Source organism: Microcebus murinus, chromosome 6 (assembly GCF_040939455.1).
Source record: "Microcebus murinus isolate Inina chromosome 6, M.murinus_Inina_mat1.0, whole genome shotgun sequence".
NCBI lineage: Eukaryota > Metazoa > Chordata > Mammalia > Primates > Cheirogaleidae > Microcebus > Microcebus murinus.
The window spans coordinates 86,515,623-86,532,774 of record NC_134109.1 but is presented as its reverse complement, the minus strand read 5'-3'; the positions used below and the strand labels follow the sequence as shown (position 1 = coordinate 86,532,774).

The 17,152-nt window shown below is 40.0% G+C and overlaps 1 protein-coding gene across 1 annotated transcript in view; it reads left to right on the top strand.

Annotated features, from left to right (window-relative positions):
• FBN1 (fibrillin 1) overlaps nucleotides 1-17,152 on the top strand; it is a 235,036-nt gene that overhangs the window by 186,545 nt on the left and 31,339 nt on the right. Inside the window, exons 44-49 of the mRNA XM_076004337.1 lie at nucleotides 3,297-3,422; nucleotides 6,327-6,449; nucleotides 10,145-10,270; nucleotides 12,273-12,389; nucleotides 13,592-13,720; nucleotides 14,705-14,824. Coding sequence (XP_075860452.1) covers nucleotides 3,297-3,422; nucleotides 6,327-6,449; nucleotides 10,145-10,270; nucleotides 12,273-12,389; nucleotides 13,592-13,720; nucleotides 14,705-14,824 — 741 coding nt within the window. The remainder of the gene's footprint in view (nucleotides 1-3,296; nucleotides 3,423-6,326; nucleotides 6,450-10,144; nucleotides 10,271-12,272; nucleotides 12,390-13,591; nucleotides 13,721-14,704; nucleotides 14,825-17,152) is intronic.

The window sequence follows — 17,152 nt, the reverse complement described above, 5'->3', positions numbered from 1 at the left end:
AAAATCTTTTCAATCCGAGGCCCTGTCTGGTAACTGAAACAGAGACCGCAACAGTGGCAGAGATGCTCGTGCGAGATTCAGAAGTACTGCACAGCATCCAGCCAACGTAGGCAATGCCCTTGTGGTTTAAAACCAAGTAACATAAAAGTAGATGGAAAACTATCGCATTCTCAGAGTTCTTCCCCAGTGTGATTTATATGCATCCTTAGATGCCCTCTTCAGTCCGAGCAGTTGTGTCTAGTAGCAAACATCACCACTCGCTTTGTTCCCCCTTCTTCCTAATAAGTAAACTGAAATCCACATCAGCCTTTCCAATGACCTTGTTTAAGAAAACAAGAGTCTGGTCCAGCAATCAGCCTGGCTCCCTTAGTGCCAAATCCATATGGCTCCATGGTCTAGTCAACGTCCAAAGAAACTTCATGGTTTGGAAAGAAAAACTGCTAAATGACATTGGCATGAAACACCTGGCCCTAGCTACTTTGTTTTTCCCCTTCCCAAAACAGATCTTTTAGCCTTCCTAGAATCTGTGATCGGAAGATAAGTGGTCTGTAATAGTAATGGTTCTCCACGGACGGACCAGGCATGTACCCCAGGAAGGCTGCCCTCCAAGGTTGGCAGTAAGCGAGGACTCAAAACAACATGAGCATCATCCACTAGTAGAGCTGGAAAGTCCTCAAACATTATCTAGTCCAAATGCCTTGCTTCACATTTGAGGGCGCAGAGGCCCAGAGAGCGGAAGGGACTCACCCAAGGCCACCTAGCTAATTAATAACAGATCTGGGACCAGAACCCAGTCCTGACTCATAGCTTACTTTGCCTCTAGCGCTTGAAAACTGGAAACCTGATATTTAGCAATGTACTTATTGTTACCAAATTCCACCATAACAAAATATTTAGATGGTTGAAAAATTTAAGCTATATACTCTTCTTTTGGAAGATCTTAAGATTGTTGGCATGTACAGTAGTCCATTTGCATAGTGTTAAAACTATAGCACATTTATTAATCTTGTCTTAAAATATAGACTTCTCCACGTTAAAATTCAAATAAAATCCAGACGAGAAAAAAATAATAATTTTTAGTATATCCTTTTGCTATTTTATGCACCTAACGATGGGTGGAAATTTGACTCAACCTGTTTTGTTAAACTTGATAATAATACATCACTTATATTTAAAATAAATAAGTCTAAATATAATATTTCACGTTTTAACCCACACTGAACAAGTGACATATGAATTAGGTTTCTTGTTTGCTGGTGATACACAGTTGTGATGTTATATCACGGGGCTTTTTAACAACATGAATGACAAAGGTGTGAAAAGCCTAAAAACATAATTGCCTGTCTTCAAAATTGCTATGCATACTTGGAGATTCTGAGCTGTCTTTTTTGCCATTAAAAAGATCAATTTGCCTTCAAACAAAGTATCAAGCCCTTTTTAAAAAAAAAAAAAGAAATCTATAGTCTGTCAAATTTCTCCTTAAAATCAGGTTGATTTAAGAGTGTGATTCTTCTAAAATTTCGGCAGTTCTTGTAGGCTCCACTTGAGTCTCTGACCATTTTCTTACAACTTATGCAAGCAAAATGTGGCCCCTGCAGAGACCCCTGACTGTGATAAGTAAACAAAGTATCTCAAGAGCAGTAGCAGAAACCTACCGACTTGGGAGGACTTATGATTGTAGACCAAGGCTTTACATACCCGCCCAGCTGAGGTGTTTTGTCAAACTCTGCCAAGGGGCTAATGGAGGGAGCCTGCAGTGTAACAAGCAAGTTGATAACAGTTTTGTGAAGACTGTATTAGTGGCCGGGCGAGGTGGCTCATGCCTGTAATCCTAGCACTCTGGGAGGCCGAGGCGGGAGGATCGCTCAAGGTCAGACGTTTGAAACCAGCTTGAGCAAGAGCGAGCCCCATTCTCTACTTAAAAACAAAAGAATAGAAATAAATTAATTGGCCAACTAAGAAATATATAGAAAAAATTAGCTGGGCATGGTGGTGCATGCCTGTAGTCCCAGCTACTCGGGACACTGAGGCAGAAAGATTGCTTGAGCCCAGGAGTTTGAGGTTGCTGTGAGCTAGGCCAATGCCATGGCACTCTAGCCCAGGCAAGACTGTCTCAAAAAAATAAAAAGATAAATGGGAAAACATAAGGGAGCCTGGATTGCCTGTTAGCAGAGTGCTAGCATCAAGTCCTGGCTGATTGGTCTTGGCACATTATGTTCTCTGGCTTGGCCTCAGTTGCATCATCTGCATAGTGAGGATAGTCATAGTACTGAGACCATTTCATAGGGTAGCTGTGATAACTCAGTGAATAAATACAGGTTGCATGCTTGAGAAATGTACCAGGCATGAGCAAATGAGATACTATTAATACTATTACCATTATTATTACTATTACTCCTCTTATACTAGAGGACACTGACAATGGTCAGGAGTTCAAAGTAGGTCAGACAGAGATGGGCCCATGCCAGGCTGGTGAGGAGCCCTGCCCAAAGTCCCCCCCCACCACCACCACCACACACAACTGGCTGGCCCTGCATAAGCAGCCCATCTCCTGGCTCTGCTCTTACTCTGACTTCCATCATGTTTTAATCCTCACCAACCCACTGCCAGAGACTGGTTCTTAACAGATTTGAATTGAGCACTTACTCTTTGTCACATGGAGTTCTAAGGACCAGTGGTGGGGTAGCTAGGCCCACCAGGGGTAGCTAGCTAACACAGTGGTGGGGTAGCTAGGCCAGGCCCACCATATGGTCTACTGTGACAGTCCTTTGTCCATGCTGTCCTCATCTTCACAGCCAGCCCCGGCCCAGTTTACATTTCCACGCCCCACTTACCTCCTTTCTAGAGCCATAGGAAGGAATCTGAAAGACCAGAGTTCTCTGTGACCATGGGCTCCTCCTCTGTTCTTCACCAGCACACCCTCCCATTTTCGCTACATACCACTGCACACTTGGGGTGGAGAGGCTGTTTGCTTTTGGCGACCACTCTTATTCTACTCATCTGATGTAGCCACAGTGCCCCGTGGGTACAAAGATGGCTCCCACCTGTACAAAGTTGACATTTTCTGAAACAAAACCAAAAAGACAGATTCTAAATCCAGGTAGACTTGTGAATCTGGAAAAAGTGGTTATCTCTGTGTGCTATTCATTGAGGTCCCCTGTTCCCGTCACCACCAGCCCAGCGTGAGCGCACACGCATACGCACACACACACCCACACAAGCACCTTCCTGTCTTAGCCTGCATGAGGACCATGTGCTGTGTTGCCGTCACTCACGAGGGGCTGCTCTGTTTCTAGATATTGATGAGTGCCGGGAGATCCCAGGGGTCTGTGAAAATGGAGTGTGCATCAACATGGTTGGCAGCTTCCGGTGTGAGTGTCCAGTGGGGTTCTTCTACAACGACAAGTTGTTGGTGTGTGAAGGTGAGTGGTGGTGTGGCTTTGTCACATCCAGAAATAAGCCAACCGGTGTGCTGCTACTTTACCACGCTTGGCAAAACTTCACAACACTGACATTTCAGATAGGCATCGAGCTCTAGAAATAGTGAAGGGCATGGACCAACACGAAATGTCATTTTTAAAAAATACACTAACTCCCAGTGGAAAAACCAGGATGTGCGTTCCCCAGTCCCCTTCCCCCCAACACACAATGTGTTAGATTTCCCAGCTGATATGAAAAAGCTTTGAATTCCTGGGCGTGTCAAGTAGATCGCTTTTGTTTCACATTGCCTAAACGTGAACATGAGTGGACAGTCATCTTTAGTTGACTCTCAGAATCAGTGTTCTCTTCCAAATGGAGACTTTGCTACTCCCAAGTGAAAACAAGGTTAATGCAAATATTCCAAATGCATGAGAGAATTCCAAATGGCAAGAACAGCAAATTTGATTTTATATGAAGAATGTTGGCATGCATGCAAATGGTACTTTTTTCATTTTCAAATTACCTCCTGTTGCCATGTATATGTACTGTGATTCTGAGCATTCCTTATAGCACTTCATATTTTTTCCTACATCTGGGAAAGATAGTGTTCTTTTACATTTTAGTAAAAGGGACATTACTGGTTATTAAATATACCATGTGCCCTAGGATAGCTGGAAGAATTTTCTACTCAATACTTAAACTTAGGGCCTGTAGCAGAGATTTTGCTCACGCTAGAAAAGGTTATTACCTCTTACAGCATGTATCATAGCACATATGTCAGCATTTTAATGTTAAGGAAACCCTTTTTTTTTTTTTTAATAAACTGGAGACAACCAGTTTATACCACGAGTAAAGTTACCGTCCTAACCATGTACTTGTTAACTTCTTCTCACCAGGATTTCGGTTACTGTGGCCAAGTGGGCACATGTCCCTTACCCTGCCTGCTGTGTGGCTTAGTGGGAGTGGGGCGATAGCCAGGCAGGGCCTTCCCTAAGGAGATAGCCAATTCAGACCTTGCCCCTGGTCCCTGGGTGTTGGGAAGCCATCTAGGATCAGGTACCTGGAAAGGAAGCATGGGTGTGGACAGGAGAAAGGAACCCACGGCAGATGGTCATATATAGTGCTAGAGTTGGCTGCTTTCCTCATGGCCACTCCCTTCCCCTCTCATACATGCCTCAGGATGCCTGCCACCTTCTCGTGCCAGTTCCCCTTCTTTTCCATTCAGAAATCCCTTTGATGATGACTTTACCCAGGTACCTCTTTGCCACTTAGATTTGCTGAAGCAGCAGCCCCTGGCCAGAACCCATAGGCAAAGGCCACCCCTGACCACCAAGCCAACCTAGGCCTTACTGTATCCATGAGGTTGAGAACACGCAGCTGCATCCGTGCAAGGTACTTTGCTGTCAGGGCAGCATTCAGTGGCTATCGAGATGACTAAGTGCTCTAATTTTCGGTTTCGGTTACACAGACTATCCATCTTCAGGGTGAGTGTTCAGTCCAGGATCAGTTGCTTTCCAGCACACTCTTAGCTCTCAGACTCAGAAAAAGGAGGAGGATTTAATATATGCCGCAGCAACGCTGAAACTGGAATGGATTGCAGAAGTGGTTTAGGGAGCCTGCATGCATCTGCTCTCCCCAAGCGTGCGCACCGTCAGCTGTTACATCACAGAAATGCCTGTCCTTGACACCACTTGGCTTCTCCAATGGCACAGTCTACCCCCTGTGTTTCTATACACCCTTAATTCAGAGCAGGGCAGACCCAGTGAGTGAGGTGGTGCCAGCTCCATCGTAACCCCAAGCGTGCCGAGTCAGGATCTGCCTTTTAACAAGATCCCGAGCGAGTTGTGTGGACATTAAGGTTGGAGACATTCCACTCTACGGGTCTTACAACTTTCCAGACAAAAGCAATCTTAGTCAGTCATAAACTCGTGGGGCTTTGAGTAAATACAGGGTATACCCGTATTAAGTCCTGACCCGTAGCAGCCAAATTTCATAACATTTTTTTTTAGACGTGAGCATCATTACAGTCCTTATGTGGTCATAAATCAAGTACTCACATTTATAAATAATATTACCGAAGTGGAAAATTTAGATAATGGCTTTTCGGTCTTCCGTTCTCTTTTTATTAAAAAAAAGAAATAGACTTTATTTCCTAGTGCAAGTTTAGGTTCCCAGTAAAATTGAGAAGAAGGTACAGAAATCTTATATACTCCCTACTCTCACACACATAGCCTTCTCTATTATCAACAACCCCTGCCCCAGAGTGGTGCGTTTGTTACAATTGATGAACCTACATTGACACATTATTATCACCCAAGGCTCATAGTTTACATTAGGGTTCAGTCTTGGTGTTGTACATTCTATGGGTTTGGACGAATTTATAATGACATGTATCCACCATTATAGCATCATTGAGTATTTTCACTGCCCTACAAATCCTCTGTGCTCTACCTATTAATATGTATTCCCCTCCCCCAACTCTTGGCAACCACTCATCTTCTTACTGTCTCCAGAGTTTTGCCTTTTCCAGACTGCCGTGTAGTTGGAATCCTACAATATGCAGCCTTTTCAGATTGGCTTCTTTCACTTGGTCATAAGCATTTAAGTTTCCTCCATGGTTTTGATATGTCATTTTCATGGCTTAATAGCTCATTTCTTTTTAACACTAAATAGTATTCCATTGTCTGGATGTGCCACAGCTTATTTATCTATTCACCCTACTGAAGGACGTCTCGGTTGCTTATAAATTCTAGCAATTACGAATGAAGCTGCTGCAAACATTTGTGTTATCTTTTCAATAGAACGGATCAAAGTAAGAAAATACACATCCGTTTCCATGTGAGAGGCTTTGTTGATTGGACACCAGGTTCTGTTCTCCTTCGAATTAGATTCTCTTCTGCTTGTAGATATCGATGAGTGTCAGAACGGCCCGGTGTGCCAGCGCAACGCCGAATGCATCAACACCGCGGGCAGCTACCGCTGCGACTGCAAGCCCGGCTACCGCTTCACCTCCACAGGACAGTGCAACGGTATGTAGTGCCCCGCTGGCTGGTGAGCCTACCCAAGAGGTCGTCGTCTTCAAGGTCAGATGCCTGGATTTCTTCTGAGACAGTTAGGTTGAAAAATGCATGAGTTAACATTTAGATTGGTAAGCTTTAGTAACTAAATTGGAAAAAAGGGAAATTGTTAAAATGCCTAAACACTTAGCTTTTTTCTTTCTTTATAGATGAGATATTTACAAAACAAGAACTACATCATTTACATAAATAGATTTCATGTTTGCCTATCTGTTGCCCTGCTTGCAAACACTTACCCCTGCATACAAACACACACACACACACACACACACTCCCCACTAATCAGTATTGAGGACCAAATAGGTTGTTTCTTTCCACAGAATCCCTCTTAAGCAGATAAGGTTTTCACCGTCTTGGCCATATACCCCAAATCTACATGGTGAAGCTCTCCTGATCTGGAGATGAACCTGCATACACTGAACAAATAAAACCAGCAATATCACTTTTCTTCCCAAACATCTTACAGATGAAAGATCACTCACTGGAGAGAGCAAACCTTAACAGCCTTTCTTTAGCTACAAGTTACCTCCAGTAAATGAGAAGCTGTGTCCCCAAGAGATTAGATTTTTTGTTGTTATTTGCTTTTGTCAGGGATGTGGTAGAAATAAGAAGGATGGATGTGTTATCAACTTAAATTGATAAGTGGTCTCTTGTAGCCAGTGGTTGGAAAATCAGCCCAGAAACAATATAATACCTGAAAATGATTTTCTTTTAAGTTTTTAAGTAATTATAAATCACTGTGTATTTAGCAAAGAGGTCAGGAGGAATATGTTATTTTGCTTATGGTTCATTTCACAGTGAGTTTCCTGGATACTTTATGCATTTGTGAATGAAACAACACAGGGGAACATGGTCAGATTTTCCTTGGATTTCCTTGCCTACCAATGATTAAGTGGTAGGAAGTGCACTGCTCTCTGTAGGGTATTTTGCATTGTTTTATGAGACCTTGGTGGGAAGAGGGTGTAATAGCAGAACAAAAAAATCACATTGAGAATCAAGACTTGTTTTGTTGAGTTTAAAGAAACATGTGCAAGTATTTAGTATTTTGTCAACAGAGCTGTTGTTATCCATGTATTAAAAATACAGGACAGGAAAAATAGGGACGTCTCTGATATGAACCACAATACCCTAGTGAAACTTGGCATTGATATCACTTCCCTGCATTTTGCCCGTAATTTATATCTCTTTAGCACTGGGTGAAATAATTCCAGGCAAAATAAAGAATTGCTGATAATATAGAATGTGTCTTTTCACACCGTTTCACACTCAGGCAAGAAGTGGGAAAGAGCTATTCATAGATCAAGACAAGACATCCAGCTGTAGTGTGCTGGAGCTTAAGCCCTTTCATGTTTTTTTGTAGAACATTAACATACATAAAATGCATCTGGCCTTACCAGCAGTTAAGTGTTGTGGGTGAGTGTTGTTTGTAGCCAAAAGCTCAAGTTCCCCCTTACATTGAAATCTTCAGAAGAAAGGGAATGTCCTTGAGTTCTGCAACTTTTCAGCCTCCAGGGTTAAAGACCTCATTCTGGAAATGTCTTCATTTATGTCTCACTTTTAAATTTTTTTAAAATATCTTTAAATACTATCCTATACATAGCATTTTTCAGCCATGTTGCAGAGTACTCCCCTCCTCTTGCGTTTAAAATGAAAAGAACTAAAACTTTCTCTCGATCATGAGATTTTTATTTGAATTCATAAATACATCATTTCAGACCTCCAATCACAGCTGGCCGTAGCGCTCACCTTGTTGCTGAGAGGTCCGAGAGAACAATTAGGTATCTGAGCTCAGGATGCTAGTCTGACCTCAGCAGCTGGTTGAATCAGAGCAAACGCAGCCCTCTTCTGAAATGTCTTGCCCAGATAAAGGCAAAAAGACACTTTCTTCCCAACTATCCCCTCATAATGTCCTCTCTCTCAGCTTGCTGGGTTCCCCCCCCCCCCAGCCTGTTCAGACCTCCTAATCCAACCTCAAGTGGAATCTCCTGGGGGTTCGAATCCTGGTGCTTATAGAAACCTAGTTTTCTGAACTCAAGACCAAGTGAGAACTTCACAACTAAGTTCTCTAGAATTGTAACTTTCCGTTTCATCAATAGAACCTCAAAGTACTTCATATTTCATTTTTCTTTTTTTTTTAAGCCATCATGAAATAGGATAGTAGAGGAAAGAAAATTCCTAATTAGCGATTCCTTAGTGCTCTCTCTTTCCTTGTGGGACCCAGATGCAGGCATACCTGGTCTCCTGCGTACTTCCAGATCCAGTACTACCTGAAGGTGCCAAAGCTTTGGGCCAGCTATGGCTCTTCCTCAGGATCAGCTCCCTTCATTAACTTGAGAATGGAAATCAATTTCCTCTGCCTATTCTGAGAAGCAGTTGCTCATTTTAAATCCGTTTTCTCAAGTGAGAACAATCCTAATTTATTTACTAGAATTTCTGCATGGGCTAGCAGTGGCTCCTAAGTTACTCTACCCCTTTTTCCCCGCTTACTGATACAGTCAGTCTCACTTGGGACTTTTAAACCATATGGTGATTCATCAGCTCTAGTAAGTAGGAGATAGTTGTAAATGTCAACCTGAACACATGAAGTAGAGAAGCTATCTGTTCTGGGACAGGCAAGGTTGCTCTGTGCAGCAAAAAGTGCCCATTCATGACTGCTATGTTCTCAATAGACGGGGCAGGCCAAACGGCAAGTCTGGATTAATTCTTAATTCTATTAAGAGCAGGATGCTGTGTGCTCTACAGCATCTATAGCAAAGTTGGCACTCTGTTCACTTTCTACTGTGACAGTAGGAAAATCAGGATGGCACAGTGCTCTTCAAATTACATTTACTCTAAACATAGTGTTGAATGCTTTAAAGAATTAGAGACATAAGTGGGCATGTGATTATGTCATTTGTGAATTCATGCATTAGTTCTGCCCTCAGATAATCAGAATTCCAGAAAGCAACAAAGATTCAGTTGATGATAAATATAATTTAGAACTTAAAAACTGGCAGAAGCAAGATGAGAGGGCTTTTCTTCAAATGACTATGAGCAAAAAGAAAGAGATGTCATTAAGATTGTCACATGCTGAAAGAAGCCCTATGTGGACATGAAGACTTGGTTAAGATGGAATGAAAGGTTTTAGAGACAAAACAGAACAACGAGGTACCATTTGAACAAGGGGCAATGTGGTTTGTCCATCAAAAAACCCTTAATCTTAGCAACAGAATTTGTTTGACTTTGATATACATTTCCAAAGAAAGCCATGAAGTATCCGTGATTTTAGGCACTCAGTCTTAACTAGACAAAATACTTCAATCTGTGATGCTGTATAGACAGAAAATCAAATGGAAAAGCCTCCCAGCTTGAATCTTTCTCCCACATTCTACCTATAAGTTTTTTTTTTTATCTTTCAGAACATTTTTAAATTATTGCCCGTTTTTCATTATTTCATGTGTTGTTAACATATTCTGGATATGTCTGGTAAATGAGAGTGAGTATTAACCAATGTGAGGGCAAAAATAAATACACTGCTAGTGTCTGTTGCACTAATTTAGTTTGGAGCTAGGATTACTCCTGAGAATAATACCTAGAAGTAAGTTATTTAATTAGATTTTGTCTTCTAAGTCTCCCCTTAAGATGCTTAAGATGCTTTTTATTTACAGATCGCAATGAATGTCAAGAAATTCCCAACATATGCAGCCATGGACAGTGTATTGACACAGTTGGAAGCTTTTATTGCCTTTGCCACACTGGTTTTAAAACAAATGCTGACCAAACCATGTGTTTGGGTAAGTGTGTGATTATCATTTCATTTTTTCCATATACTATTGAAAAATTCATTTGGGTCTGAATATGGATACAATTTAATACTAAGTCTTCTAGTAGTCATTTCACTGTTTACCAAATAAAAATACAGGCAGGTAAACAGCAGTGACATCCGGTCTAATCTCTGGCAATCTGAACATAATAAACCTCTTCTTGATACTCATTTGGCTATCAGTGTAGAAAAACTGACTTTTGACTAAGGGATAAATTGAGAAAGATATTAAATTAATTTTTGCTAATGTTAATAGTCTGTTCTTTCATAATATTCATGTGGGTTTGCTTTTGAGTTCAGCTTTTGAATGTGAGAATGAGCATTTTTTTCAGAAGAGTCTATACTTTGTATCAGATCCTAAATTTACAGACCCTACAAAAGCAAAAAAAAAAAAATGGAATAGAATAAGATAAGAATCATTTTTCTAGGGGAAAAAGAGCTCACAGTTTTAAATCTCTTCCTTGATTACAGTACTGTCAGGATACCAGTTTAGAGTAAACTTCAGACTTCAAATATGTAATCAGTCATTTTCTCCCTTTCCCTCCTTTTTCTATTTTAAAGCAATATCCATTAAGTCTTTTGGGGACTTCAAGCACATGAGTCAGTTTCCCAGCTGGAAGAAGGACAATTACTAGAGTCACGTTTAAAGTGCTTGGCTTTGGCCAAGCTTTGGCTATAACCGGATTCATCCGTGAAGATGAACATTTTCTTCAAGTTTAGTCTTCCCCAAAGCAATATTGAGTTTTAATTAAAATATCATCATCAGCCCTGCTCATCACTGGGCAGCTAACTCTTGCATAGCCATGAGACCCTGCCCAACTTTCTTTCTCTTTTGTCCATCCGAGTCTTGTGGAATCCCACTAACAAAGAACCTGCCCTAACCAAGAACTTCACCAGCTTGACTCAGAATGAATCAAGGCAAAAACTCTTGATTGCTGGTAGTGACTCAGCTGGACGTCGGCTCCACACACCACACACACACACACACACACATTAGAGTCTCTTTGGGTCAGCAATAGTTTCCTGATTCCAGACCACAGACAGCTTATCTTTACATCCAAAATTTAAAGGAAAGGAAATCCTAATCCTAATTTTGCTATTCTCGGGTGTTGCCTTCCACTCCCTCTCTCTCCATTTGTCCTTGTCCACCTCATTCTCTCAAGCCAGCAGTATCAACTTTCTGTCACTTAAATTCTTTATTTCCTCATTAATGTCGTGTGTACCTACTCTCTATAAGAAAGATGCTAGCTGCTGTGATGAGATGCAAAGACATATGATATGCCAGAACAACTTTACAAAACACCCAAAGAGGAAAGTCATAGACAAATAAAAAGGCAGATAGCAATGCAGGCGTGTGTGAGAAGACCAAATGAAGTGCCGTCATACTGGGATAGTTTAGAAGAATGAGATGAGTTATTGACGGGAGTTGTCCTGTGTTTTTAGGGTGATTGAGAAAGAGGGAAAGTTGTCTACACTGGCAGGTAAGCTAGAAAGCTAGGGTTATTTTGTTGCTGATTGTGGGGTTAGGCTGGGTGAGTCACTGCTTTTTGGTAAATTGGAGTGAGAATCTTAAAGGTTGAAGTTTGCCAAAGGTGGCAACACATCAAGACCCAGATGCACACAGAATATTTTCCATTTTCAAGTGAAAATATTTGAGAAAAGTGGCAACGGAGGAGAATTCTAGAAGTAAATAGAATAAAATAATTCTTGTTCAGGTCTCATGTCCTGAGTTTGCCTGCTTTTTCATGCTAGCCAGGGAACGGATTTATTCCCAGTGCTCAGTTGGTACTTCTGCCTCTCACTGGTCTCTCACAGGGAGGGGCCCCCACTGGTGGGGCTGAGACCAACATCAAGAAGTTCTCAGCCGACACCTGAGACTTTGTAAACCTTGGGATGCTCTTTAACCCTAGTAACCATGTAACTGCTTTTTCCCTCAGTAGTTATGTTTCTCTATGGCCTTTCTTCCTACTTAGACATAAATGAGTGTGAAAGAGATGCCTGTGGGAACGGAACTTGCCGGAACACCATTGGGTCCTTCAACTGCCGCTGCAATCATGGCTTCATCCTTTCTCACAACAACGACTGTATAGGTGCGTGTGCGAAATGGTGCTTCACCTGAGGAAGTCGGTTTTATGTGTGTTCTTTATAATTGGCACCATGTTCAGTGTTCCAGCTGTCTTTTTCAAATATATGCTATCTTATGCAAAACAATTGGTTACAGGATTTGTGAAATATAACGTGCTAATTAACCATCAAATACAGGACAGGAGTCCCCCTCTAAATGGCAGAGGATACATTCCAAGACCCCACAGTGGATGCCTGAATCCAAAGATAGTACCAAACTCTATATATTAATATACTGTTTTTTCCTATACATACATATATATATATATATATATACACACACACACACACCTAGTATAAGCTTTAATGAATAAATTAGGCATGGTAAGAGATTAACAGCAATAACTAATAAGAAAATAGAACAGTTATAACCATATACTGATAAAAGTTATACGAATGGGGTCTCTCGCTCTCAAAATATCTTCTTATAGTGTATCACCTATTTTCAGACCACAGTTGACCTTGGGCAAGTAAAGCCCTGGAAAGTGAAATGGGGGGGGGGACTGCTCTTTTATTAAAATGTTCATTAGCAGCTATAATTTTTATGTCTACTTCTCTATGAATTAAATAAATTTCAAAACAAATGAAATTTACTAAGTTTTAAAGTACACAGAAGCGATTCTTTGCATAGAAATTACATAATTCAGGAATAATGTGAAACTTCTTACCTAGATGTTTCACTGTAGCCTCTTTTAAAAGAAATAAATTATTGAATCTCTAAAATGCCCCTTATAAAAGGTGCTAGGCAAGAGTAACGATTTTTATTTTAAATTTTTATTTTATATTTTTATGCGATAGGCTCATTTAAATACTCCTAATTGCAAGAATTGTAAATAATGTCCTCAGCCGAATTGTGTATTTAGTAAATCAGTTTTAGCTTTTAAAAATAAAATCTAAAGGCCTATCAAGATAAAACTGATATAAAATTTGATTGTAAATTATCAGCCTCTAATATAATGATGTAATCTTACTGCTCAGTTTGCATAGGTTCCTAAAGTCAGCTCTAGTGTTAAAAACTAGATCTTCATTGGAATTCCTTATGTTTGGCTGAGCCAGCAAAGGCCACAGAAATTCAGAATAAGTATTTTTCCCTTTAAAGGGTGTTGGTCATTGCTAGGATTATGACGTTTTCTTTGAAATAGATCAGATTTTTTTTTTTTTTTGGCAGATGTTGATGAATGTGCAACTGGAAATGGGAACCTTTGCCGAAATGGCCAGTGCATCAACACGGTGGGGTCCTTCCAGTGTCAGTGCAATGAAGGCTACGAGGTGGCTCCGGACGGCAGGACCTGCGTGGGTGAGTGTGAGGCTCAGGAAGACCCTGGAGACAGCGCTCCCAGAGGCCACTCGAGGAATCGCGCAGTTTCTACCCCAACCCTTTTATTCGGGAAGCATAGAGGAAGAGTCAGGGTAGAATTACACTAATCCTCCCTGTAAAAAACTTTTTTAATTAGAAAAAATATATATAGGCCGGTCGCAGTGGCTCACACCTGTCATCCTAGCACTGTGGGAGGCTAGGGTCGCTCAAGGTTAGGAGTTCAAAACCAGCCTGAGCAGGAACGAGACCTAGTCTCTACTAAAAATAGAGAGAAATTGGCTGGACAACTAAAAATATATAGAAGAACTTAGCCGGGCATGGTGGCGCATGCCTGTAGTCCCAGCTACTCGGGAGGCTGAGGCAGAAGGATCACTTGAGCCCAGGAGTTTGAGGTTGCTGTGAGCTAGGCTGACACCAAGGCACTGTAGCCCGGGCAACAGAGTGAGACTCTGTGAACAAAAAAAAAAAAAAAGAAAGAAAGAGAGAAAGAGAAAGAAAATATATATACATAATCACTTTTCCTCTTATTTTTAAAAATTAGGTTTACTTGTACTGAGAGAACAGTTAAGCTGTTAACTTTAACAGTTAAAACATTGAAATTGTTCTGTGAACAATTGTGATTTTTTTCTTCTTCAAAATACTTTTGTAGTAAGCTCTCGTATAATCTTTTAGGTGTCCTTAAAATCTTTATACTCACTGACTTTTCACATGCTACATTTTTCTGGAAATATTTAGTTTGTAGTAGTAGGTCAAATAGAATATGGTTGATATATTGCATGCTTTTGAAAGTAGGTAAGGCTTATTTTTATCGAGTTGTTTATTTTTCTCCATGGTGGAATTTTATGGGCTTTTAATTGGCTTTATATATTTCTTTGACTTGATTCCAGTTTCTTTGCATTTCATTTGTTTGATGGAAATCATGCCAGTGGGAACCTCTTCCTTCATTATCCCTTTTCTTTGCAGATATCAATGAATGTCTACTAGAACCCAGAAAATGTGCACCAGGTACCTGCCAAAACTTGGATGGATCCTACAGATGCATTTGCCCACCTGGATACAGTCTGCAGAATGACAAGTGTGAAGGTAGGAAGGCTATCAGTGTTTGGAAATGAGCAGTATTGGTTACTACATTAGAAATACCAAAATCAGAGTTTTTGTCATGGTGTCTTCAGTTTGAAGTACTTCATCAGAAACAAATGCAAGTGCAGAGAGTGTATGACATGGTCTGATCCTTCTGGCAAGACAAGAACAGAATTCTTGTGCTAATCTCTGATGATGTAATTTTGCTCTGTCCATATGGTAATATGACCCTGACTCTTTTTCACTGTGCTTTTAGAAAGCTTATGAGAACGTTGTGTTTCACTCCCACTGTTCCCAAATTACACATTTTTAAGTTGCAATAGTTTGCAGCTAAAAAATAACTCCTGATTCCAGTTAAAATCTTTTAGGTGACCACATTCAAGGTTGGATGAATGTGGTTATATAATTTGTCTATGTTGTTTTTATCTATAGAGCACTGGATATGTGTCATTACAGGTAAATTCTCAGCAAATATTATGATATTACGTTCCTTTAATCTCAACACTTACGTCATTGCATTAAGTGAAGGACGTTAATTGCCAGAACTTTATAAACAAGTAGAGTTGAAAGGATTTTCAAGAATTCACCTAGTTCATGCCCCTAACTTTAAACAGGTCTGCATCTAATTAACAATGAGTGAGAATTTTCTTTACTTTTAATATTATCAATGAGAATTTTATTATATTTCCAATTTAACTAATGGTCAAGTGGTGATATTTTAAATGGGAGCATTTTATCAAAATGCAAATTATTAAAAGTATTATTTTACTTTTATTGAAGATTGGCTTTTTAACTCCATGATTAATGCATAATTTCTTTAATATGAACAGAATGAAAATATATAGAAATAAGAACAACTTCCCAAATGGTCAATAAATGTGTCCATTGTACAATATTTGTCTTCATTCTTAATAAATCAGTACCTACAAGCCAATTTCTACCATAAGAGAAAGACTCATAACAATGATAAAAATAACTGAAAAGAAATGTCTGAGCATTTTTACCAAGTTAGCTTTTTTTTAAAGAGAAGGTTGGATGTGGGAGTGGAGGGAGTGTGGGAATAGAGTAATTCAATAATCAACAGCAGTTCAGATTCATTAATAAACCACAGGGAACATGACATAATTATAAATATAGCCTACTAACATGGAGAGATGAAGAAGCTTACTTTTCATTGTACAGGAAAATAATCACTTTGCATTACACATTTTTGGAATATATATCATGTGGTATTTACAACACTAAGTCAAGATATTGGAGTTAATTTCTTAAATCTTCCTTAGTTGGACCTCTTGGAAATAAAGTCGTGTAATTTGAATACATTTTGTGTTGAGCAGAACTCTTTACACAAACATATGAAGATAAAGAGCCCCAAAACATAAGAGATATTTTGTATTTTGTTGAGGGGAAAAAAGTATTAGCATGGCTCAGAATTAAGACCACTTCCTTCACTACAAATTCCTGCTGAAAGTCAGGGGAAAAGATGGGTGAGTTTGTTGGACTAGAGTGGCCATACTTTTTTCCATAGGGGCTGGTAATGTAACTTATTGAGCAAGCCAAGGCGATTTTGAAAGTGAAAAGGGTCACTACTAATAATGAAGCCAGGCCAACTGGCATAAGCTGGAACTCTCCCAGGCAAACTAGGACATACGGTTACTGAAGCCATTCAGACTTCACCACAGACCACCCTTAACCACCCCTTTATAAGAGCTAAGATGTATTAATATACTGAAGAAAACATGCCACAATGCTAAGTGTATCAACTTCCCATTAACTGTATGATAAAGAAAAAGCCTATACGAGAAAGGTATTTTTGTGTCTTTAGAATGATTAACCCACCAATCGGAGTTAGAAGCCTCATCTTCTGTGATTATCTTTAGTTTGTACTTCATAGGATTACACTTATTTTCCATGAGTGTTAGTATCTTTGTAAAATTCACAGTTTTAGGGCTATAGCATGAAGTATTGGGAAAAGCTCTGTGGATGGATAGAGGAGAATACAAAGGCCTAGATTATATACTGAGTGACTCACTGTCAACATGCTTAAAATCTCAGAGTTTCTGCTTACTGTACAACGGTGAAGTGAGACTCTGGAGTTTCTTGCTTTCTTTCCTAGAAAGCAAGGGTGGTAATATGATATATGACTTTTCTGATAAGCCAAGCAACTTTGCCTGGGTAAGAGAGGTTTATCATTGCACCCTTAAGCAGGCGCTTGCAGGTTCCATTTTTACATCAAGGGCTGTCCAAGACTAATTTTTTAAAAGTCATCAGTCACAGCCTAGAAGTCCAGCTCATAGCATCTTGATACAGGAAAATGTCTTCATTATTGTA